The sequence below is a fragment of the Camelus bactrianus genome, chromosome 13 (genome assembly GCF_048773025.1).
Source record: "Camelus bactrianus isolate YW-2024 breed Bactrian camel chromosome 13, ASM4877302v1, whole genome shotgun sequence".
NCBI classification, from domain to species: Eukaryota; Metazoa; Chordata; class Mammalia; order Artiodactyla; family Camelidae; genus Camelus; species Camelus bactrianus.
This window is the reverse complement of record NC_133551.1, coordinates 62930501-62954760: the sequence shown is the minus strand read 5'-3', so window position 1 is coordinate 62954760 and position 24260 is coordinate 62930501. Positions and strand designations below refer to the sequence as shown.

General features: G+C 49.0%; 1 protein-coding gene across 2 annotated transcripts; it reads right to left on the bottom strand.

Moving 5' to 3' along the window:
- Nucleotides 1–839: 839 nt before the first annotated feature.
- IL22RA1 (interleukin 22 receptor subunit alpha 1) lies at nucleotides 840–20274 on the bottom strand. 2 transcript variants are annotated; one of them, XM_074377169.1, is made up of 7 exons: nucleotides 19991–20274; nucleotides 15736–15833; nucleotides 14671–14849; nucleotides 12741–12916; nucleotides 7497–7635; nucleotides 3837–3958; nucleotides 840–2816 (listed from the first exon to the last, which is right to left on the bottom strand). In XM_074377169.1, exons 3-7 carry the CDS (start codon nucleotides 14777–14779, stop codon nucleotides 1863–1865), a joined length of 1500 nt encoding a protein of 499 aa, XP_074233270.1. In that variant the 5' UTR covers nucleotides 14780–14849; nucleotides 15736–15833; nucleotides 19991–20274; the 3' UTR covers nucleotides 840–1862. The 2 variants fall into 2 exon arrangements, with proteins under 2 accessions (XP_074233270.1, XP_010955648.1); XM_010957346.3 differs by having other exon boundaries at nucleotides 15736–15868; nucleotides 19991–20263.
- Between the last annotated feature and the right edge of the window lie 3986 nt (nucleotides 20275–24260).

The window sequence follows — 24260 nt, the reverse complement described above, 5'->3', positions numbered from 1 at the left end:
TACAAGCAGATAAGGACAGCACTACCTGGTGCTGTGTCGCAGGGAGGGGAGGGGTTAGGAAGAGAGGGGCAGACATACTAGGCACAGAGAAGGGGGACATTGCACACTGCGGAAAGGGGCACACTGAGGCCACTGGACTGTGACCCTGTTTCTCAGAAATGTTCAGACAGGGCTTTGGGGCAGGAGGGTGATGGGGGTGCCTGGCCCCCAAGGACCCCACTGGGGTCCTCCCCTCCTTATGCCGCCAAGAATCTCATCTTTTGAGAACCCAAACTGGTATGGAAATTTCCTTACCTTGGTGAGGAGAAAAAGTGCTAGGTTTGAGCTCCACCTGTGTCAGAGCCTTGGTGGAGGCCCATGGGGCAGTCCCTTCTCTTCTCTGGGCCTCGGTTCCCTCATCCCTGAGGTCACATGAGAGGCAAACGTTGCAAAGAATGTGACAGCACACGCTGAACGCACAGACAAGGGCCCTGCCTTAATGTCAGAGCAGACACAGGGCAGGAGGGCAGGGGAGCCCGGTGCTGCCTCTGGTGGGCTGTTGGGGAGGCGGGCCTGGGGGGCTTCGTGCAAAGCAAGTCCTCCGACAGTGCCACCACCTGCCCCAAACAGCTTCCACCTATAAGCTCAGGGAGAAGATTCCATTTGTTTCTGGTCCCTATTTCCAGAAGGCCCTTCCCTCGCCCCCTCCTAGACAGTCGCATCCCTCCGGCTTGGTCTGGAGCAATCCTGAGGAAATCAGGATAATCTGAGCCCATGGGAAAATGATCCAAAACCAACCTGAGTTGAGGGAGTGGGTCATTCCTGTACCATCAGATTTAAAAAAAAAAAATCACAACAGGAAATAGCTACTGTTTATTGGGCTCTGCCCAGGTGCCAGCACTATTAAATACTTTATAGACATGATTTAATTTCATCCTCACCATCCGTGAGGTAGGTGTTACCTCCATTACACAGATGAGGAAACTGAGGTTTTGAGCAGGGATTCATCTGCTTGAAGTCACACAGCTGGTAAGTAGTAAGGTTGGAATTTCAACCCATATGGGCTGAACCCAGGGCTGAGCTTCCAAAGCTGTGAAGTAAGTACAGTTTATAATTGTGTCTCCTTCAGGCTCCACATGGCCCCGTATTTCTTTCAAACCCTGCTCCCAGGATAGAGCCTGAAACTCCTGCCAACAGTAAAGGGTCATGTGTTCTCCCTCGCTGGTGGACCTGCGCTTTATGTGGGGTAAAGCCTCAGCCAGGGAATGAAGCTGACATGGTGCCATGTTAGGCAGTAGCCTGGGTTGGGATGAGCCACAGGCTGCACCCCACCCTGCAGTCTTGCCATTCTGCTGCCCCTGGTCTTGGCAGACATGCAGGTTGTTCTGGTTCTGCCCCATCTGCTATGAGGCATCCTTTCCCAGGCTCCTTTCTTCCTCTTCGGGGAATCACCGAGGAGGCAGAGACCTCATTCTGCTGAATTAGATGATGAAACTAGCCAGGAATGGAGTGCAGATAGGTGGGCCCCTGGAGAGCTCTGTGTCCAGCATAGTAGGAGCTGGGGCCCTGGATCCCTGGGAAGTCTCCCTGCATTAACTCCTGCCCTCTGACTGTCCCATCCTGCCCTGCAGGGCTTGGTGTGCACACGCTTATTTGCACAAACTCATGTGCACAAGATACACTTCAGTATCCCCTCTGGCTGGCGTTCTTCTCATGCCCTTTTGCTGCCATGGGAGCTTGGCCACAGCAGGGCCCCAGGGTCCTCCTTCTGCTGGTTCCTCAAGGGCACGTGCCTGGGGATGGGCAGCAGAGTGTGGGAGGGGTGGCTGAGGATGGAGGCGGGTGGCGGCAAGAGGAAGCCCCAGGCCTGCCCAGTTCTCCGTTCAGGACTCCCACTGCACAGTCAGGGCCAGGCCTCTGAAAAGAGAGTCCAGCTCCGTGGGCGGCTCCAGGTCTGGGGCCTGAGGGCCTGGGCTCTTGACCTCAGTCTCCGACACTGGACCCTCATCACTGGGACACACAAGGGACTCCAGCAGGCCCCAGGGCCTTGGACTCTCATTAGTAGGGGAACATGGTGGGGAAGGAGTGTGCAATGGGAGGGACACGGGGTGGCCCTCGATCTGGACAGAGGAGAGGAGGGGTAGCTGGCCCTTTAGGTACCTGGGTGTCCCTGGCTCCCCTCTGTGTATGACGTTAGAGTCAGGTACTCTGTCCATGTGAACCCCCAGATGCTGGTGGAAGGGTTTTGCTTCTTCAGGGTCCTCCAGAGCCAAGGAGGTTACCTGCTGCAGAGAAAGGCCACCGGAGATGCAGCTTCCAGCTAGTGCCTCTTTCTGGGGCTGACCTTTGGTTCTGAGCTGTTTGGGACTGGAGAATGTCACAGGTGGGGAGTCGCTACCAGAGCCTTGCAGGCATATCCCGTAGGAAGTGGGCCAACTGTCTGGAGCATCCTGAGGGGTGTAGGAAGGAGGCTGGACCTCAGAAATGGCCTGTGGAGTGTAGAGCGGGGGCTGAACTTCAGAGGATACCTGAGGTGCATAGCATGGGGGCTTGCCCTCAGAGGCTGCCTGTGGGGCATAGGACAGTGGGGGGACAGTCTGATGAGCTTGCCCTCTGGCGGGCTGGAGGCTGGAGAGGTCCGGCTGCCCGAGGTAGGTGATCTCAGATAGGCTGGGCTGTGGTGGGGCTCCTGGGGACTCCCTGGGCCCAGAGACCTTGACTTGGGAGTACCGGACAGGCTGGGCCAGACTGCTGGGGCCGCCGAGGTCAAAGACAGGGATCAGGACGTGCTCCTGGATGAACCGCAGAGGCTGGAAGGTGAGTACACGCTGGACATCCTGTGTAGGGGGAACAGCCCACCCATTAGAGCACATTCTAAGCTCCCGGCAGTGCCTCAGTCCTCCACGGCGGGGAGGGGAGCAGAGGGGAAGCGGTAGACCATCTGGGGGTTTTTCCAAGATGTATAAGCCCTACATCCCCATTGCTTCCCAAAGATTTTGCTAAGTGCTGGGGACTCCGTGAAGGGTCGGAGCTCCCAGCCTGTTAGCCGAGAGCCACTTCTAAAGTCTGGGTTATCTGGGGAGAGAGATTTGGGCTGTGGACTCTCTAGGCGGTGGATACTCAGAAACTAGTTGACTCAGATTTGGGGTTGCATTGGAGGGGGGTGCCTTCAAGGTGGTGGTTCAAGTGCTTTTCAGCTCCTGGGTCCCTAAGGGCCTAATGTAGGGGGCATGGTGGGGATGAATGGGGGACAGGGGGAGGCCCAGAGAGTTTTACAGGAAATGGCTCTTTGGGCTTTGACAGTGAGCACAATGCTCTTGGAGGGGCAAGGGGCATGAGCCGGCTCCTGGAGCCCCGGGCCTCTGGGCTCTGCAGCTGTGGCCAAGATGCAGCGCTGGTGGCTGAACTCAGGCTGTGGGGACTTGTATAGTTTGCTAGGGCCTAATTTTTACAAATTAGTTGCCAAGATTTGGAAAGTGGGAGATTTCAAATTACAATCTGAAATCCTGACTTTGCTTGTGAAGATGCGGCAACACTGGGCCTGCGTTTCCAGGTGGCAGTACCCGGGCTGCCCGTTTGGACGGGGTGTGTGCCCCTAGGCTCTCCGCGGTACCCACCTCTCCTTGGTCCCTGGCAGTGGCCGGCTCTCTCGGGTCCCGGTCACCTGCCTGGCCTGGATGCTTTCAAGCCACATGGGATTTCTATTCCATGCCTACTCCTCCTGGTCACCTGTCTCCAGTACACCCTGACCTGCTGGCCAGGTCTTTAGTTTGGAGGGGAGAAAGAAGAGCCGGGGTCCTCCCCTGGGCCCGTGTCCTCCCCTTGACCTCTCCTCCTGCCCCAGGGCGCCTGCTCACCAGAGAGCTGGGAGGCGGTGGCGGCTTGGTGACGTATCTGTAGCTCAGGTAGCAGAGCCCTGCGACCAGGAAGCCCATGGAGAACAGGAAGGCGCCGGAGAAGGAGTAGGTCCACGTCCGATCTGGGTGAGCAGGAGGCCAGAACAGAAGGGGTGAGGCTGCTGCGAACTCCGGCCTCTCCCTCCCCTGCCTCTCGGGCCAGGCTCCGGAAGGCCTCTCCCACCCCCAACACTGTGCTGGCAGGGATGAGGACACAGATGGAGGGCCACACACCATGTCTCTAAATATGCAGAATTTCTAAACCATGCTTTCACATTGTTAGGCAAATGCTCCCACCTTGACAAACATACCTTTCATAACAGCCTGAGAGGCCAGGTTTGAATTTTGACTCTTGGACTCCTTGGGGTACTGTGCTGAGATGTGGAGGTGCAGGGAGAGCCCGCCACAGCCCCTCACTCAGCCTGGCTCCAGCCCACAATGCCAAGGCCTCATGCACATCCAGTGTCTTCCCTTGGGAAAGACCCAAGGAAGAGCTCTGCCTAGGCTGGACGTGGGCTCTGGCCATTTGTACAGGGAAATTCAGGGTCACAGGTTCTCAGGGGGATCTGCCCACTTGGACCTAAGGACTATTCATCTTGTGGGGAGGGCCATGGCCAGAGCAGGGCCAGATGGGGCCTTCTAAAATGCGGGGCTCAGACAAGGACCACCCTTGCCTGGGTCTAAGGACAGTTCTGCCTTCCTGGTGGGGGCAGGGGAAAGAGGCAAATGGGAGGCAGATGGGACAGTGGGAGGGGCCCGTCCTCACTACCTCTCTACCCAGGTGTGAGCTGGGTATCCGGAAGACCTCACTCAGGAGGGAGCCTGGGGAGGGGCTACACTTTCTAAAAGGGAAGGAGAGGATGGCTCAGGGCTTCAGTGCCGAGCCTCCTCCCTATGGTCCTGCATCTCTGGGGTGAGTAGATGCAGCCAGTTCTTGGCATGACACGCTTCCTGTTGCCGACCCAAGTGGGACTGGCCAGGGGCTTGGGAAGGAAGAGGTAGCTGGAGTTTTTGTTGAAACTGGCGATTTGTTTTACCCAAGGGTCTTAACTCTCAAAGTCACCCTCCTTCTATTCCTGGCCCCTGTATGGCTTCAGCTTGGGGAGTTGATCACCAGTTGCCAATGACCTTGGCAATGGCCATAAACCCTGGGAATCGCTGGCGCCTTTGCTCCTAGCTCACTCCTTGCTCCTCCCCCAGCCCTTGTGGCTCAGGCCTCCCTGGGTGGGCTTCCCACTTTAGGGATACCCTGTCCCCTGTCACATGATACTCCCATCGCTGTTCCAGGGAGAAGACACGACCCAAATGTCTCTACATGACATGCCTAATGTCACTGGAAAAACCACTGCTCCCTGTTCCAGGACAGGACAAGAACTTGGAATATTTTCCTGCCATTTCACTCATGGTAAAGCAGGAAGAAATAATAGAAACAAACTGGAATGTGGGGTATTAGAGGTCTGGCTCAGCCACTGATATGCTGACCCTTCTCTCTTCTGCATGACTCTCTTTGGTCTACCATTTATTCAATCATCAGGAATGACTGAACTCTTACTATATGCCCCGCACTGCATGGGGTACTCTACCAATGTCATCCCATTCCACCAAACAGAGGGCCAGGGCCCTTCTTACAGATAATGAAGCTGAGTCTCAGAGAGGTTAATTGAATTGAACAAGGTCACACAGCTACTCAGTGGAGAAGCCAGAATTAACGTATACAATGCCAAAGCTCATCCTCACAGCCACTACACAATGATGCCTCATCAGTAAAATTAGGATATGGGGTGAGGTGACCCCTAGAGCCCTTTCCAGTGTCAAGATGCTAGGAAGATGCTCCACCACGAGGCAGATAAAGGAGGGATTCTGGGCTCTGGGGATAAGACAGACCCCAGGATACAGGGTCAAGGGCAGGACATTTCATTCTGAGGTGGAAGTGAGAGGAATAAGGGATGGGCTGTAAACACAATTGCAAAGTGGTGGTTAGAGCCCAGGCTTCAGGTTCACTGACTAGCTGTGTGGTCACCGGCAAGTTGCTTAACCTCTCTGAGCCAGAGTTCCTCCTCTATAAAATGGGAATTATGTTACCCAACTTGCATCTTATTGTTATAAAGATTCAATGGGATAATATATGTAAAGCCTTTAACATAGTGTTTGACAATAGAACAGGTACTTAAAAATGAAAGGAATTGTCATTAATATACTTGATTATAAAGGATATGGCGTTTTCTATGTGTCACCAAGAAATAGCCACCAAGAAATATGATTTATATAAAAATAGCTAATCTTAGAAAAAAATGGTATCATATCTTGGGCTAGATCAGGTAAGGACAAGCCAACAGCATGATACGAGTGGAGTGGTCTGCACATTGTCAATAAGCAATAAGTTTGGGGGGGGCAGGAATGGATGAGCTCTATCTAGCATGGTCAGGGGAGAGGGTCACAGATCACATATGCACTCCCAGCCCAGTGCCTGTAGAGCTGGTTTCCTTTTTCTAGCTCTACTCTTGCCAAGTTCTATTCTGGTCTTTGCATGTGGCCATTTCCCCGGGAAGGGCATGCCCCATACAAGTGGCCAGTGCTGGCCGCTCCACCAGGCAGAGCTTCCCATGGAAACACATGCGCTGGGACTCGGGTGGAGAAATCAGTCTCTTGTGGGCTCTTGAGGAAACTGGCGAGTTGAGTTTCCAAACAAAGCTGAGGACTGAAACCTACCCAATGAGGATTCTACCAAGCTGCAGTTATATCCTCGGGCCCAGCCTCCAGCAACCGCCTCGCCTCTATTCCTCAGAAGAGAAATCACCTACTGACATCACCAACCTAAACATGATGACTAAGTTGGAGACTGTTTCCCCAAATCCATCCAATCCAATGCTATCATTTTCATCCTCTAAATTTGCAGCTTTGAGCATTAGAACATTTCTATCTCTGTGAAAATAAACACTAGTAAAAATATCATGATGCTTATGATGAGAGTCGAGTTTCAAAGTGCTGGAGGAAGGGAGCATGGGACACCATCTCACTGAGCCAATGACTCACAACTGTTTCTATAGTAGCGCAGTGATGAGAACATGTTCTCCGGAACTCGGCCTAGTTCTCTCTCTCCTCACCTGCGCTATCTTGGGAAAGTTACTTAATCACTCTGAACCTCAGTTTCTACAGTGGAATGGAGATGCTTCATTGATTGCTCATGAGGACTGTGTTTCCTATTGCCTTGGTCCCCGGTTGGCACCGGAGAAATGCTATTATAATCACTGTAATTTTTATTTGACTCTGGAAGGTATTGAGGGATCTTTTTATCTTCTCCGTTCACCCATCTGCAGATTATTTCCCAGGATATCTCACTTGAGTTAATATTAAGGTGAATTTGCTTTGCCAAGGTACACACACAACTTGCTGGAGAGAGGAAATTCAGACATACGCTGGAGGGTGGAGTCAAACATTTGTTATAATAACCCACCAGCTAACTCGTTTATGGATAAACAAAGATTGACTCTAATAATACACTAATAACCCTTCTGTAGTTGTTTAGGACACTGCCAAGCCTCACCATGGTTACAGGGAGGAAAGCACAGTGAGGTTTGAATTCAGGAGTCCCAACCACCCTCTGGATTCAGCTGAACTTACCTGGCAGCGTCTTCACTCGGCACATGTAGGGGGCACTCTCCTTGGACCAGGTTGGAACCAAAATCATAATGGTCCCAAGGTACTCTGTGTCAGGGGTCAGGCCAAAGAACTCAAATTCTCTCTGCTTCCCTCCGAGGTGCTGAATTTGACAGAGAACCCAGAGTAACGTCTCTTATACACCAACCTCCATATGGAGCCCAAGTGAGCCCGCTTACACCTCTGGCTAGGTTACTGCACTTAATAAAACAATCCCACCAGCTGCCCAAACCATAAACCGGTAGATCAGTCTGCAGTGCTCCATTCCCATTCCTCTACCTTCTGCTTTCTCCCCAAATCCAGTTAGTTGCAAGCTTCATGTACTTTCCCTTGGAACAGTGTCTGGTACATAGTAAGCACTCTATAAATACTAGCTGCACCAGCATCAGCACCACCACCACCACCATCACCACCACCATCACCACCATCACTACCACCACCACCACCACCACCATCAATACCACCATCACGATATCACCATCACCACCACCATCACTACCACTATCACCATCACCACCACCATTACTACCACCATCACCGCCACCACCACCATCACCACCACCATTACCACCACCATCACTACCACCACCATCATCATCATCACCATCACTACCGCCATCACGATATCACCATCACCACCATCACCACCACCATCACTACCACCATCACGAAATCAACACCACCACCACCACCACTACCACCATCATGATATCACCATCACCACCACTATTCTTCCTTCTTCTAGTTATCTTCTGCCTCCTTCTTCTTTATCAAATATCAAAAACCCTTTGAATATCTATCCTTGTCTTGAGTCCTCATTGTGTCTACCCTAACTGGGCCTCAATATCTTCAATTTGGACTCTTGCAGTGGCCTCCTTACTATTCACCTGTCTCTGGTTTTGTTCCTGTCCACTTCCATATTTGTCCTAGTGCCACAGTGATCTTTCTAAAAGATTAATACACTTACAATGCTCCTGTACTCAATATCCTTTGATGGCCCGGCTCATACTAAAGGATAAAAGCCTGGTCCATGATCCCTTGTTCACTCATTTCTCCCTACAGCCCACTTGGCAATGTGGAATGACTGTCGCTCCTGCAAACACTTTGCTTCTGAAATAAGCCCTTGCTCCTTTGCTTCTGCTGATCTGTCTGCTGGAGCTGCTTGTCAGGTCTTGCCCTCCTGTATGTCACTAAACTCTTTGACCTTGAACTCCCCTCTTGGCTGCCTCATTCCATCATTCTGGTTCTCCTCCTACCTCTCTGATTGCTGTAATTGGTTTCAGGCCCTTAGTGTTGTTGTTCTGCAAGATTCGCTCTTTATCCACTTTTTTTTCCTTCTCTCTCCACTATTTTCTCACTTAGTGATCTTTTCTGGACCCCTGACCCCTGTGATCACCAATGTGATAACTCCCAAACTGATCTCAGTAAGAGCTATGGGGTTTCTGATGCACACTGCCAGATCCCTGCTAGACAGCAGTCTGTGGGCATCTCTAACTCAACATGTCCAACCATTCTGATCTCCAACCTCTGGGTCCTGCCCATGCCTAACCCCAAACTCGCACCTGCATTTGATCCCCTAATTCTGTTAAAAATATCTTTCTTGTTTTAATATCCAAGGCCCAAAACTTAAAGCCATTTTTGACAAACTCTGTTTCATACCTCATGTATCTAATTGCCCTGAAAGAATCCATAAACTTTTCTTTAAAGATCCAGGAGCTGTATTCTTGGGAGTTCGAAAGCTAAGAATTTTCTTCTTTGGTTCTTTGTGTTTCAGCAATGCCTTCTCTTTTCTAGGCACACAGAGGCTAAGGTTTAGGATTATTTGGTAGTTTTTCTTTTGAAGGGAGTGAAGATGTGCATAAATGGATTTAACAACTTATTGTTTTGTGACACTCATGTGGTTGAAATTACACCCAATAAATATCAGGTGATACAACTCCAGTAGGGTTGTCAAGGCCCCAAGACCCTCCTTTCCTCAATTTTTTACTGCCTCCATCCTGGTTCAGGCCCTTATCATTTCCAGCCTATACCATTGCAATTGCCCTCTGACTTCTCACCTTGATTGCTTTCATTTCCACAGTGATCTCCCTGCTCTCTGCTCCCAGAAATTTATAGCTTCTGTTGGACCAAACTTCCTTAAAATAACAACTATCAACTCTGGTCAAAATAAAAATCACCTACAAGCATCGGAAAGTAAGTAAAAAGCAGGCAGATACTGGAGAAGGGAGGAAAGGAATGGCACTGAATGAATTTCTCCCTCTTTTTAAAAGTCTTTTAGCCTGAAGGCAGGCCCCTATTTATACCACGTGGGGTGGCTAAGAACTAGATAAAAACCCTGTAATCTTACTGGTTTGAGTAATCCGAAGACAGACACAGGGCAATTATAAAAGTTGGAAAGTAGGGTAGAAACCACAGGTAAGAGAGGTTTATAGAGAGGGAGGCTTGAATTCTGCATAAATTCCTGGCTGGTGCCTAAAGGCTGCATGAATGGGGTAGACTCCCAGCAGCCCAGGAAAAGTTTCAACTGAACTTTACTGAACTGAGATTTTGAACTCTGAAGCTCAGTCAAGTTAACCGCCTACTAAGACAAACAAACACACACACATACACAAAATCAATACCCTTTGGAGGAATAGAACAGAGTCCAGAGTCCTTTCAACATATCGTTCACAGTGTCCAGGATGCATTCCAAAATTTTTAGACATATAAAGAGAAAATGTAACCCATATTCAGGAGAAAAGACAGTCAATGGTAACCTACCCCAAGATGACTAAAATTTTTGAATTAAAAGATAATGATTTTAAAGTGGTTAGGATAACTCTGCTCAAGGAAGTGAAGGAAAATGTGCTTAGAATGAATGAATGACTAGGAATTCTTAGTAGCATATAGAAAGTATAAAAATTAGAGACTTTAGAACAGAAAAATACAATATCTAAAATAAAAAATGTCACTGAATGTCTTACCAACAGGTTGGAGATGTTGGAAGAGTCAGAGAACTTGAAATGAGATCAATAGAAAGACAGAATTAGTGGTGATGGTTGGACAATTTTTGACTATACTGAAAACCACTGAATTCTACACTTTAAAGGGGTGAATTTTGTGGTATGTGAATTATATCTCCATTTTTTAAAAAGGGAAAGATTGTCAGAATGCTGTCTGCAAGATATACTTCAAATATAAAGGCATAGATAGGTTGAAAAATAAATGGGTGTAAAAAGATACACCATGAAAATTCTAAGTATAAGAAGGCTGGGGTCACTATATTAACATCAGATAAGGTAGAGTTCAATAAAAAGAGTATTACTAGAGATAAAAAGGGACATTTCATAACCATAAAAGGGTCAATTCACCAGGAGGCTGTAACAGCCATAAAGGTGTATGTGTATTTGTCTGATAATAGAGTTTCAAATATGCACAGAATTAAAAGGGAAAACAAAGCCATAGTCAAAGCTGGAGATTGTAACACTCTGATCAATTAAAAGAACAATCGACCTCCCTCGAATCAGGAAAGACATAGGAGATCTGAGTAGCACTATTAGCCACCTTTATCTAATTGATATTTATAGAGCACTCCACCAAACACCTGCAAAATACATATTCTTTTCAAGTGCACATGGAACATTCACCAGGAGAGGCCATATGCTGGGCCATAAACAGGTCTCCATAAATTTAAAAGGACTGAAATCATACAGAGTATGTTCTCTGACCATCAATTGAATTAAATTGTAAACCAATAACAATAAAATATTCAGTAAAGCCCCAAATATTTACCAAAAATTAGCTGTGATTAGGTCTCTCCCGGCTCAGTAATCTCTAATTGCTCCCCCCACCCCACCGTGACCACTGAAATAAATAAAGATTCCTCCAGCCACCATCCAAACCTCTAGAGCATGGCCCCAGCCTGTCTTCTAGGGTTCATCTCCCATTGCTCCTCTCCACCAGTATTTCTCAAACTTCAGGGTGGGTAAGAAGCACTGGGCTGCTCACTAAAATTCAGATCCTAAAGATGCAACTCTAGAATTTGATGAAGCAGATTATAAGGGGGGCCCCAGAACCTGCATTTTAAACAAATGCTGCAAGAGATTTTGCTGCTGTTGGTTTGGGACTGTATTTTGAGAAACTGTTCTGTATGTCCCTGTGCTCCAGCCCAAATAGGCAGTTTTGTGCTTTCCAACAATATTCTCTCTCTGATCACAGTGGGGCAGTGTAGGCCAGTGTGGGGACATGGGGTGGGGGTGGGGAATCTGGGCTTGGAGCAGAGCTGGATTTGAATCTTGATTATGCCATTACTTGCTGAACAATCTTGAGCAAGTGACTTAAACTCTCTGAGCCTCTGTTTTCTCATTCAGAAAATGGAGATAATAACACCTACCTCATAGGGTTGTGGTGAAGATTAAATGACATATGAGTATATATCCCCTGACACACCCAGGAATTGGTATTGGCACCAGGAAGTTCTGTTCTTAGAGGTCTTTCCAGAAACCTCTGAACTGACATCTCTCTCCCCTCCTGGCTCTGCTCTGTCCCACACAATACCCTTATTTTCCTCTGCCTATAGCTGTTTGAATTCTTGTTTTAACTCTCTCCCCATCCATTAGATTATAAGCCCCTTGAATGCAGGAATTCAATGGAACAATGGATCAGTGGCACATGCTGGGGGGCGGGGCGGGGAACACTCTATTTTCTGAATACAAAAAAGAAGCAACTTGTAGATCATTTTACAATTTACGTCCTTGCCTTCCACCTTTCATTACTGATCTTAAGACACTACCGGTATCCAGTTCCTACAAAAAGTGAAGAACCAGCAAAAAGAGTTACAACAGTAGAAATTGGTTCCAGCATTTTCCAAAGTGGACACCTGAGGATGTTAACAGAAAATTTTCCCCAGGATGTTAGAAGGCAACAGCCAAGAGAGGGGGAAAAATAAATATATATATATATATATATATATATATATATATATAATGCAAAATAAAAGGAATTGTCTGATCAAGTAAATGTGAGAGAAGTTGTATTAAACATATTGAAACTGAGTCTTGGCTTTGCAGGACTTGACAGAGCTTTAGCATGTTATTGTATATGTGACTCTACAAGAGGGAGGCTGATTTATATAGCACATCTCCTTCTACTTAATGCAATGCAGAGAGGAAAGTGGGTTTCTGAGTCAGGGAAGGACCATGGTGGCAGATATATTTACCATTTATTTACCATTTGGTAGGTGTCGTTGATGTGCAGCTCTAAGCGGTAGAAGAGGTCCTGGAAGATGTCCTCCAGGGTTAGCCGGTGGCCATTCTTTGCATGGATGGGCGTGTAGGTGGGATGGACAATCATCTGGATGGATCTCACCTTGGGGATACAGGTCACATCGGGTGGTTTGATGATAGCTGGGAGAAGGAAGAGAAAAAAGAAATGAAAAAGTTGGAATCAGCCAGAAGTGGCTGAGAGGCTGCCTTGGCCCAAGGGAAATGACTGCTTTCCCTCCCTTCCTACCCCAAACCCAGCTTATGCTTCTAAAGGCACCAGCCAGACAAACAGGTGAGAAGAGAAAAATTCTGCACGCAACTGGTGTAGGGTGTAAGGCTGGCAAAGGAGTTACCAAGGATGAGTGGGAAGGGCCCAGGGAGAGGGGCCCTGGCCCCCCAGGTTGATCACACCCTTGCCCCAGCATCCACGCATCCCCACCTAGAGTCTTCTGGGAGCACCCTAACCCCTAGTCTACCGGCAATGACAGCTTTGGGGACTGATGGCTCAACTACATATCCTGAATAATGTTTGCAGTGCCCAATATTATTGATTCAGCCTCAAAGGCCAGGCCTCAGACTTCGGTCTCTCTCAAGATGGAATTTTCTAAATAACCACATGACCTTTACTGGTTTCTAGACCCCTTTGGGAATTTGATGAATGCTCTGGCTCTTTCCCCCCAAAATGTACATATACAAAAATCTCGCACTCAATTTCAGGGATTCAGGAGCCTCATTCTCCCTGAAGCTAATTTATAAAAAGCCCTCAAGGGTCAATTGACCTCCAAGATTAAAAGCATCTGACTAGAAGAATGTTTGCTTCAGTGCTGTTTATAAAATTGGAAAACTGAGTTAAATGTCCTCAAGAAGGGAATTAGGGAGGTTAGAGTCCTCCATAGAATGGATTATTTTTGCAGCCGTGAAACATCATGTTGTAGAAAAATATTTAATGACATTAGCAAATGTTCATGATCCTATTACATGAAAAGCAAGCAACCAACCAGATTACAGAAGAGTAGATACTTTTTTGTAAAAGCTCTAGTAACTGTGGTTATGTTTAAGTGTTCAAGTTATTGGGGCCTATTTTATTTTTCTTTGTGTATTTCTATGTTTTCCAAATTTTGTACAATAAACATCCATTAACTGAACAAGCCAAGGAAAAATATAAAATAATTTGCTTAATTTTATTTTTTATTTTCTTAAAAAACCATGTGGCGGTTAAGTCAGTCAGTGCACATCATCACCTGCTTTAACTTGTGTGGGGAGTTTGGTAACTCATGCATGCATGCATGCATGCATCCATACATTCATTTTTTTCCTTCATCATACATATTGAGCATCTCCCATGTGCCTGGCGCTATGCTAAGGGGCTGGGAATACAGTGGATTCCAAGCTCTCACACATCTTCACGGAGCTTATGTTTCAGTGGGGCAGGCAGATGATACATATGCAAGCAAACACAGTAATTGCAGATTGGCATCTGAGCTCTGAAGACAGTGAATGGTTTATTGTGATGGAGAACAAGAGGCAGTGACCTCGTGAAAAGGGGTTGTTGGGGCTGGGAGTAGGGATGCTTGCTCAGGAAATGATGTTGAAGCGGAGACCAAGACTGAGGATTGAGGAAGAGTCGAGGGAAGAGTAGGGGGACCGAGTTAGGAGGCCATGGTTGTAGTCAAGAGGCGAGATGAAGGTGGTCTGAATAGGGAGGTCGGGGTGGAGACAGAGAAAGATGAACAACTGCGCTGGAGATGCTGTCTAGTCGGGGTACCTTCCCTAAAAGCCACCTCCCTAACTGCCCCTGGGAGGCTGAGCCCTTCTGGACCCTCCACTCACTCTGGAGGGGAAGAGGCCATCCTTCTCCTGCCCCTTGTCCCGGGCACCAGGGGGCTCCCACTCACTGTGCTGCAGTGAGTTGAACCGGTCGGTCATCTTGGTGGCTGACTGGCCTTCCCCGTCGATGGCCGTGACCTGGGCGTAGTAGAACTCCGTGAGGTTGCCTGTCTCCATGGTCAGGTTGCAGGATTTCCTGGTGATCCGTTGGCAGCCCTCCTTCACCAGCCACTCTCCCTCTCCGTAGCTGCAGACAAGGGAGGGGCCGGAGCACACCTTTAATGAACAGGCTTGGCACCAGGCCTGTGGTTTATTAACAGTGATAACGTTATCTAATATTTACTTAGCACGTGTCCCTGGCCCTTTACGCGGGTGATCTGTTAGTCTTACAACAATGCCGTGAGGTTCATGCGTTACTCTCTCTCCTTTTCAAGTAAGGGAGCTGAGGCTTAAAGAAGTAAAATTTGCCCAGGTGTTTGAAGCACACAAGTGGGGAGCCAGGATTTGAACCCAGTCTGAGTCCGCGTTCTGGGCACTGTTAGCCACATTTACACATGAGGGAACTGGGGCTTGGAGAGGGCAAGTGGCTTGCCACAGGATGAAGGGGCAGGACCAGGAACAGAACCCAGGTTTGCAGACACCTGAGCACCTGCTACCCTCCTCCCCTGCTTGGGAAGGGAGAGCAGGAACGGAGTGGGGGGTGGGCTCGGCTTTTTGTTGGCCTAGTCTCACCAGAATAATAAAACAACCATTGGGAGCCGACTCATTGCCAGGCACAACTGCCAATGATTATTGTCTTGAACCCACCTAACAACCCTATGAAGAAGGTACTGTGGCTGCCTTTACGTCATGGATGGGGACACTGAGGCTTGGTGAGGTTACCCAACTGCCCAGGGTTATAAGGTGAGAGCCTGAACGCAAGCCTGCGCAGTCTGACCCCAGAGTCCACACTTGTAACCACTACTTTAACCTCCCTCTGCAAAAGAAACATAAAGGAGCTCAGCTTTATCTGGGGAGGGCTGCCGTGTAACACCCGCCTGGATAGAGGGGGGGTGTGGGGAAATAGGGAAGAAGAGGGATCGTTTTTGGTTTCAGAGCAGAGTCAAAAGAGGTCATGTTGCCAGGAAGCCTACGTCTTATACTGGACGCTGTAGACGGTGTCTGGGGAGCTCTCCAGCCTGCTGTCCCACGTCAGGATGTTCTCAAAGTTGCTGGACTGGAATTTCACGTGCTGAAGGAGATTAGAGGTGTCCTCAGTGTTGTGAGCTGTAGGATGTGGGGGCAGGGTGAGCAGATGGACACAGAGACCCCCTGCCCTCTGCCCCAGGCCTCTAACGAGCTGTCCACTGAGGGCGCGAGAGGCAGCACCCACGCACCGAGACTGCGCTAAATGACCAGCGCCACTCCCCTTCATTTCTGTTTCCCCTTTTTATTGAGCTATGATTCACAGTGCATAACATTCACCACTTTAAAGCAAACAATTCAGTGGTTTCCCAGTATATTCACCAAGTTGTGCAACTATTACCACTATCTAGTTCCAGAATGTTTTCATCACCCCCCCAAAAATCCTTGTATCCATTAGCAGTCGCTCCTCATCCCTATCCATCCCCTCCTCCCAGCCCCAGGCCACCAATACTCTGCTTTCTGAGTCTATGGATTTGCCTATTTGGACATTTCCTATACATGGAGTCATGCAATATATGGCCTTTTGTGTCCGGCTTCTTTCACTTAGGGTAATGTTCTCAAAGCTCATCCATATTGTAGCATGAATTAGTGCTTATTTCCTTCTTATGGCTGAATAATATTCCGTTGTGTGGATAGGCCACATTTTGTTCATCCTATCCTCAGCTGATGGACATTTAGGTTGTTTCCACTTTTTGGCTATTTTTTTTATTGAGGTATAGTCAACTTACAATGTTGTATTAATTTCTGGTGTACAGTATAGTGATTCAGTTTTATATGTATATATATATATATATTCCTTTTCATATTCTTTTTCATTATAGGCTATTACAAGGTAATGAACATATTTCCCTGTGCTATACAGTAGGACCTTTTTGTTGATCTATTTTATATATAGTAGTGTGTATCTGCAAATCCTGAACTACCAGTTTATCCCTGTCCCCTTGTATAACACTGCTGTGAACATTTGTGTACAAGTTTTTAAGTGGACGTGTGTTTTCAGTTCTCTGGGGTATACAGCAGTGGGATTGCTGGGTCCTATGGTGATTCGATGTTCAACTTTTTGAGAGCTGCCTAACTGTGTGCCACATTGTTTTCCAAAGAGGCTGCACCATTTCGCATTCCCTCCAACAACACTCGAGTGGTGCGATTATTCCACATCCTTGCCAACACTTGCTGTTGTTTTCTCATTTATTTCTCAAACCCACCTGAAGTGAGTGTCCTCACCATCGAAATACTTTAGATAGTCAACTAAACATTGAATGTCTAAGAAGTAACTTGCCCAGAGTCAGTAATTTCAGACAAGGGTGGAGAAGATGATTGTGAATTCCTGCCTCTCTGCTGATCAAACCGACCCCTGCTCACCCACCACACGCCTTCGGAGGAGGGCAAAGGCAACTTCTGCAGCCACATGGCTTTTATACAGAGAGGATGCTGACTGAGACCACATATGGGCAGCCCGACCATATCTGGGGAGGCTGTTTAAACAACTAGAACTTCAATTTCTTCATCTCTAAAATGAGAATAATTGGACTGACCTAAAGATAAGCAGTAATGACAACAGCAGCAGCTGATACTGCGACATGCACAGCAAGTGCCAGGCATTGGGCTCAGTCTCGTCATTCAATTCTCCTGACAACCTGATGATGCAGCTACTATCGTTACCCCCATTTTATGGATGAGAAAAACCGAGGCTCAGAGAGGCAGCCTGCAATAGTCATCACAGTGCTAGACTGCTCAGGGGGTGGATACAATGGAGCAAGGAAGGGGCAGCAAAGGCCAGAGCCCCAGGAAGAGGACCCAGGAGGGGCCACTGCCCCTGAAGCAATTTTCACTGTAAATCTCTTTTCTCAGGCCTCCAAGCTTGGTCTGTGGGAAGGAAGAGAGTGCAGGCGGCCAGAGCTGGCAGCTGGCCCTGAACGTGCTCAGAGGGCCTGGCTGGCTAGGGTGGGAAATCAACAGGTGCAGACCCAGTCAAGACCTTGAGGCCTTGTGTGTACAGGCATTTTTGATGTGATGTGTGTGTTGCCTCCACTCCACCCCAGTGTGACCGTGACCACCAGCAGGTCCAGAGTGTGAGGGAGTGGACAGCTATTGAGTCTTCCACTCCGAGTCCACATATAGTATTTCTGCAAGAAGGGTCCATGGGCTTCGGAGGCATCTGTGGGGCTGGGGAAGTATCCCCATCAGTATTAGGACAGCCTGGCCCCGCTGTGCATCCACTGGCTAAATCTAAGGCCATGTTCCTCTTTGAATCTGGGTTGGTCAGGCCCTGTAGCTGCAGAAATCTTTGTGCTCCAGGCTTCCTGGAGCCTCCAGAATGAGGCCAAGGGGACTAGGGGGTTCTCACTGCCCAGCCCCAAAGTGTGGCTGATATCTTGTTTGGATCTGAGTCTGGGCAGAACTGGGGTCTGTTCTGGAGGGAGGGGGCCTGGATTCAGGGCTGGCCTTAAGTTGAGGGAAGAAATCTCCTTGAGGTCAGAACTGAATGGTGGCTTTGGGTGAGGTGGTGAGGTTCAGGTAAGGCCAGAGAGAGGGTGGGATTTGAGATGGGCCAGGGTGATCTGGGGGTGGACTTGGTTAGGGTCTGCAGTGGGAAGGTTGCTGGGGGGGGGGTCAGTGTCCTGGGTGGCCTACATGGGTTTGGAGGAGCCTGGTGGCTGAGGCTGGCACATGCTTGGGAGATAAAAGGCCCAGGTTGGGCAGAGTTTGGCACCACTTTTCAGGAGGGAACTGAAGTTGGCTTCTTGATGTGGAGTAGGTGGACCTTGGCTGGCCCCCCTCTTTTAGAGGGTGTCGAGGGCTAACGAGATCTTCCCTCTCCTCTTGCCTGCTCCTGCCTCTTCCTCCTCAAATTCATCACCAATTCTTCAGACTGCGTGGTTTCTGCACTTCCTGGGTGAAAGTCTACATTGTGAAATCCTGGGGAGACGTGTATTATCTACAGACTGACAGACTGGTACGCCTGATCAAAGGAAGTTTTCGCATTTGCTTGGAAAAACAATTTTATGTCACCCAGTTGGGAAGCTAAGGACAAACAAACAAAAACAATTCAACATGCTCTGGAATCAGCCTAAGAATGCTAGGAGTGAAGGGACCTGCGTCTCCAGAGTGACCCTACCCACTCTTAACAATCTCCTAAGGGCTGGTTACCCCGGGGCCCCATTGTAAGGGGCTGACAGCCTCTAAGACTTCCAACTAGAGTGGGTGGAGGGTCCAAAGGGCCATATCTTGGGATCTCCTGGGGGAATGCATCAAGTCTCCCTGGCTCATCATGAGTCCAGGGTGCTGGGGCTGCCCTGTTTGAGGCCAGGGGGAGGACAGACCGAGGGCCCGGGCGGCAGCTGGAAGTGCTGAGGATGCAGGCAGCATCACAGGGCACAGCCACAGATGGGGCTGGGAAGCTCTGGCCCTTTATGGCCTTCATCCTGCACTTGAGCTAGAAGGGGCCTTGCAGCCCTCCTCCTTCTGTCGTCAGGACTCTGCTTTCACTTCCTAAGAAAGTCCCCTGATTTTTATTAAACATCTCAGGGAGCAGAGAGACAATCTAGGACTTCAAACATCAGTCTGAAAGTTCTCCATAATGACACATCAAAAAAGCCCACTTTATTCAATTTGAAAAGGACATATTCAATTCAATATGTCCTTTAGTCCCATTTTCAAAAGAGCGCTGGTGTTTTAAGACCTACTGATGCAACAGACCTGGCCATTCTGGGAAAGTGCTCTTTCAAATCTAGCACAAAGGACTGGAAGGTCTCTTCCAGGCAATGGCTAGAACCAAGCTTTGCCATCTTGACGCTCCCTCGCCTCCCTACGTCAGGACAGTGCCAGCCAGAAGCAGAGGGACAGAGGTACTACTTCTACCAGAATGATCTGAATGGTCAAAGGATGTCCATCTCCCTTAGGCTAATTCTCCATCCACTGGGGTGGGGGTTCCCAGCACTCTCAGACAGGTGGCTGCATCCCCCAGTCTTCAGGTTCAGTTTAGTCTCTGGAAGAACCCAGGGTCTGAGGGACCCCCTTGTGCTCCCCAGCAACCTGAGCTGGCATCTACTTCACCAGGGAAACCCGGCACCCAGTTTGGACCAGCAGAGAAGAAACTGAAACTGGTAGTGCTGGGGCTGGATGGGGTTCCTGGGGAGGTGATTCTGATCATAGGCTCCTGGGGTCAGGGGGCGTTCTGACCACCAGGCGACAGGGACTTACCGACCAGGGATCCCGCAGCCAGGATGGTCAGTAGGGTCCTCATCGGGGCTGGGCACAGAGCCCTCTTTTGGCCTCCAGTCTGGGCTGAGCACAGAGGGAGGACTGGGAAGCTTTGGCGCCTTGGCAGCTGGCTCCACCCAGGCACGGGGCGGGGAAAGGAGGGGAAGGTGGGACCCGAGCAGTGGGGAGCTGGGTACAAAGGTGCCTGGCCGGTGTGCTTCGGAATTCCAGGTCCTGGGCAGGATCCAAGGGAGTTCCCTTCTTAGTTGCAGAAAGCAGCAGTGGTGACAGGCCGGCTTGTTTATCTGGTCTGGTGGCTGACTCACCCCAAGGCTCTTCAATGCTTTATTAGGGAGCCGAGAGGCAGAAAAGGCAAAAATAATCCATGATGTACAGCCTTATCAGAGAGCAATCTGGCTCTATGTATCAGAAGCCTGCAACCCACAATAACTTTTGCTCCAAGTATTCCATTTTTAGAGATTCACCCAAGGGAAACAACTGGAGCAGGTGAAGAAGCAGAAAATATATTCCAGAATGTTCCTTGTGGCAGAGGAGAAGCTAGACTGCTTGGCTTTGTTCTGGCCGGAGCAGACAGAGGGTGTCTGCTGCCCCTCCTTGTGCCCCACACTGAAGTAGGTTGGCCATGCTGGGTGGTGGGCTTGGGGATCGCTTTCCTCCTACAGAGGCCGCTGGGTGAGACACTCCCACATCAAACCTTTGGGGTCTAGGACCTGCAAAACATTAGGAAAAAAAAATGGATCTGAAATTTCAGTGACTCTTTCTACTGTGCTAGAGATGGGGGGAAAATCATGAATGGGCCTTTGGTTTGGGACAGTGAGGATCTGACCTGCTCACCCAAGCGGTCCTGCCTTGTAGAACTGTATCTACAGGAATAATAGGAAATCCACGGGGATGAACATTTAGGAAATGATTTTCCCCTTCTCGCCTGGCCTCAGAGAAAGTTGAGTTGAAGGGGCCTCGACTCTGGTGAGGGTGGACATGATCAGAGATCTCTGCCCCTGGGGAGGGTCTGGCTGGCCCCAGTCACAGCACAGCAGGCTGAGGCCTCTAGCAGGAGAGCAGGCTCCTAAGGGACCTGGCTTTAGGATGTAATAGGCTGTGATATCCAGGGACCTGTATTTCAGCTTTTCTTTTCTGTGTTGTAATTGTTTTCTGTCAGCTCTGAGTCTCTGGTAAAGTCAAATTTGAGCTGTGCTTTGGGGAAATTAAGGTATGGCTGGTGCCAGTCCTTTCCTGTTACTTGCAGGAAACTACATTTCCCAGGCTCCTTCGTCAACTGCTTCCTGATAGGTTCAGCCAGTGGGAGGCACTGGAGGAAGACTGCTGAGCAGGAGGAGAGACGCCAGGGTATTTCTCCCCCTCTTTCTCTGCCTTGAGTGGACCCTGCACAATGGCTGTGTCTCCTCTGGAGCTCCAGCTCCCTCCCGCCAGGCAGACGGCACCATCTTTCTGTCAGGTGCCCTGAGTTCTGATAACAACATCTCCCATTTTTCCCTTTAGCTCAAAGGATGGAGCCACTTCCTGGTGAATCTCGAGGCTGCTCCCCAGGCCCTGACTGGCTTCTCAGCTCTTCCATCACCTGAGTAACCAACTCCCTTGTATAAAAGTCCCTGGATTTGAAAAACTTCAGGGGTTTCTGTGCTCCCGAATGGACCATGATGGATACAGGGCCTTTAATGACTTTAGGGACAACGGGGTGTGGGGAGATCATGGCCAGAGAAACAGTTACAAAATACCAAGAAGGGACCACAGGGAGAGGAGCAGTCGCTGGAGCAATCTGGGCTGGCTGGGTGGGAGGACAAGCTGCAGCTCCACAGATCCGTGGAACGTGGGGTCTTCCTGGGGCACTCTCAGAAGCACCTGGAGGAAGGTACCTGGTAAAAGAACAAGACTCCCTCTGGTTATGAGGGACTATGATTATGGGACTATTAATGAGAAGGAAGACACCTGGATTGTTAAAGAACTTGGGAACATCCAGACATCATTTCTAACAGTTAAAAAAAAAAAGAGAGAGAAAGAGAGAGAACAGCATCCTTGTCTGACAATAGGGGTTTGGTTAAATGCATAATGTCCACTCAGTGCAAGATGAATGCAACCTTCAAAATAATGCTAGAGAAAACTGTTTTGTGGCCTGATAAAGATTCATCATATTCTGTCAAATGCAAAGAAGCCTGACGCAAACTACGTACAGTACAAGCGTCATTAAAACACATACACACGTAGAGAAAAAAAAGTCCTGAGCGATATATGTGAAAATACTCATGGCGTTATCTCTGGGTGGTAGTAGAATTACAGGTATGTTTACTTTCCTTCCTTTGCTCATCTGCATTTCCTGAAGTTCTTATAGCAAATGGATTATTTTCAATTAGGGAAAAGTAAGATCACTGAATAAAACAAGCTGATGCTGAAGACGTGCCTTTGTCTGGGCTGTACCATCTCTGGGAATACTATTTCTTCTCCCTCTGCCAAAGTCCCTCTTCTTCCAAGCCGGCTGGGATGGTTTCTCCTCCTGTAAGAAGTTCAGGACGACTGCAGCCCACCACAGATTCGCTCTAACAAGTCCTCCTGGAGCTCTGGTCTGCAGTGCCTTTGGCATCACCCAGTGTTATTCCTCAGCTGTGCTCACGTTTACCACGGGAAAGGAGAGACCTGGGTTGGGGGCAAGATGAGGTATCGGCACCATCTTCCAAATATTGGAGGGGCTGTTGGAGGGAGAAGGGTTGAGCCCCCTTTTATGCCATTACCTCTAAACAAAAAAACCACAGGGGTTGGGGGAGCATATTAAGGAGGCAGATTTCTTTTGATTTAAGGAAACAGCTCTCTCTACAAAAACGTGGCTGACTTCAGGATGGGCTGCTCTTGGTTACTGGGGGTATTCAGTGAGAAGCTGTGACCATAAGTAGATGTCCCCTAGATAACCTCATGCTCTGCTCCCCAAAATTCAATTGTTTTGTCTCCCCAGTGAGGAGGACATGTTCTGAGTGCAAAGAGCACCCCTTGCTTTTCTCTGCACCTCCATGTGGTTGAACACAGAGCAGCTGTCCAACCCTGACCATGGAACTGATCTTTATGGCAGCAGATTGACCTTGCTCATTCTCCAGTGCAGACTGCCAGGAAAATGTACTTGTTTTCGCTCTGATAAATTTTTTCCAACACACCTTGCACTGTCTTGCCTCTGAGCCTTTGTACAAGCTGTACCCGCTGCCCAGAACACCATTTCCACCCCCTTCCCCCCTAATTCCTATTCCTTCTTCAGATCACTTCTCTAACTCACTTCCTCCAGGAAGCCTTCCCTGGGTGAGCGCACCCGGGTGGGTGAAGAGCCCCAGCTCTGTGCTCCCGTGGCCTGCTGTCTCTCCCCCATCCCAGTATGTATCTCACCACATTCTTCATTTCCCACTTTGGGGGACAAAGCATGTAACTTGCTCTCTTTGAGATCTCAGCATCCAGCACAAACTGACACAGAGCGGGTACCCAGTAATATTTTCTGAATGAATGAGTGTGCTGGAGGGAGCTGGCCAGGGCATCAGTCCTGGCTGTGGAACATCCCTAGGCTGTATTTGTCCTAAAATGACAAATACTCAGGAGTGTGACCTGCTCCTGTCCCTTCTCTCAGCACCCAGGGATGCCAGAACCTGTTCTACAGAAGCAAGAACATCTGAAGGCAGTGGGGTGTGCTTTGGGGGAGGGCAGAGGGCTGTTTCCTGGCCGGTGACTCAGCAGTGAGAGAGCCTGAGGGGGGTCCCTGGCCATTTGAGGATAGGAGGAGCAAGGAATGAGGCTCTGACAACTCGGGCCAGAGCCTTTTCTTAAAGAAAAACCTGAGAGTCAGATTTATTCTGGAGTCCATCTGACTCCAAGCCTGGCTGTGTCAGTCAGGGACATTGACTTGGATGGTCCAGGCTGGGAGCCTGGGTCTGGCCCGAACCCTGTGTCTGACTCCAGGTGAACTTTGCAGGGTCTTGGTCCTTCTCAGAGCCTCAGTTTATCTGTCTGTAAAGGAAGCTGGGTCTGGAAGTCCTCTAAGGGCCCTTGGAGCTCAAATGGCCTCTGCTTCTATGTCGTTTTGGGGTTGGAAACCTCTCCTGACATCCTGGAAATCCCTGCATGGCTGTTGTCAGTGACACCAGCACAAATTCAGCTCAACATTCATTGACTCTGCTTCAAATTTCAGGTCTCTCTCAGGGTAAGGAGGCCCAGAAGCTTATTGCATGCTTATACGATCATGCTTCCTTATAAAAACATTAAG

Excerpts from the sequence above, each read along its gene's own strand:
- IL22RA1 (XM_010957346.3), bottom strand. The coding sequence starts at position 20,033 with ATGAGGACCCTACTGACCATCCTGGCTGCGGGATCCCTGGTCG. Across the intron at positions 15,869-19,990 it reads GGCTGCGGGATCCCTGGTCG|CTCACAACACTGAGGACACC; the intron begins GTAAGTCCCTGT and ends CACATCCTACAG. Across the intron at positions 14,850-15,735 it reads TACAGCGTCCAGTATAAGAC|CTACGGAGAGGGAGAGTGGC; the intron begins GTAGGCTTCCTG and ends CCTTGTCTGCAG.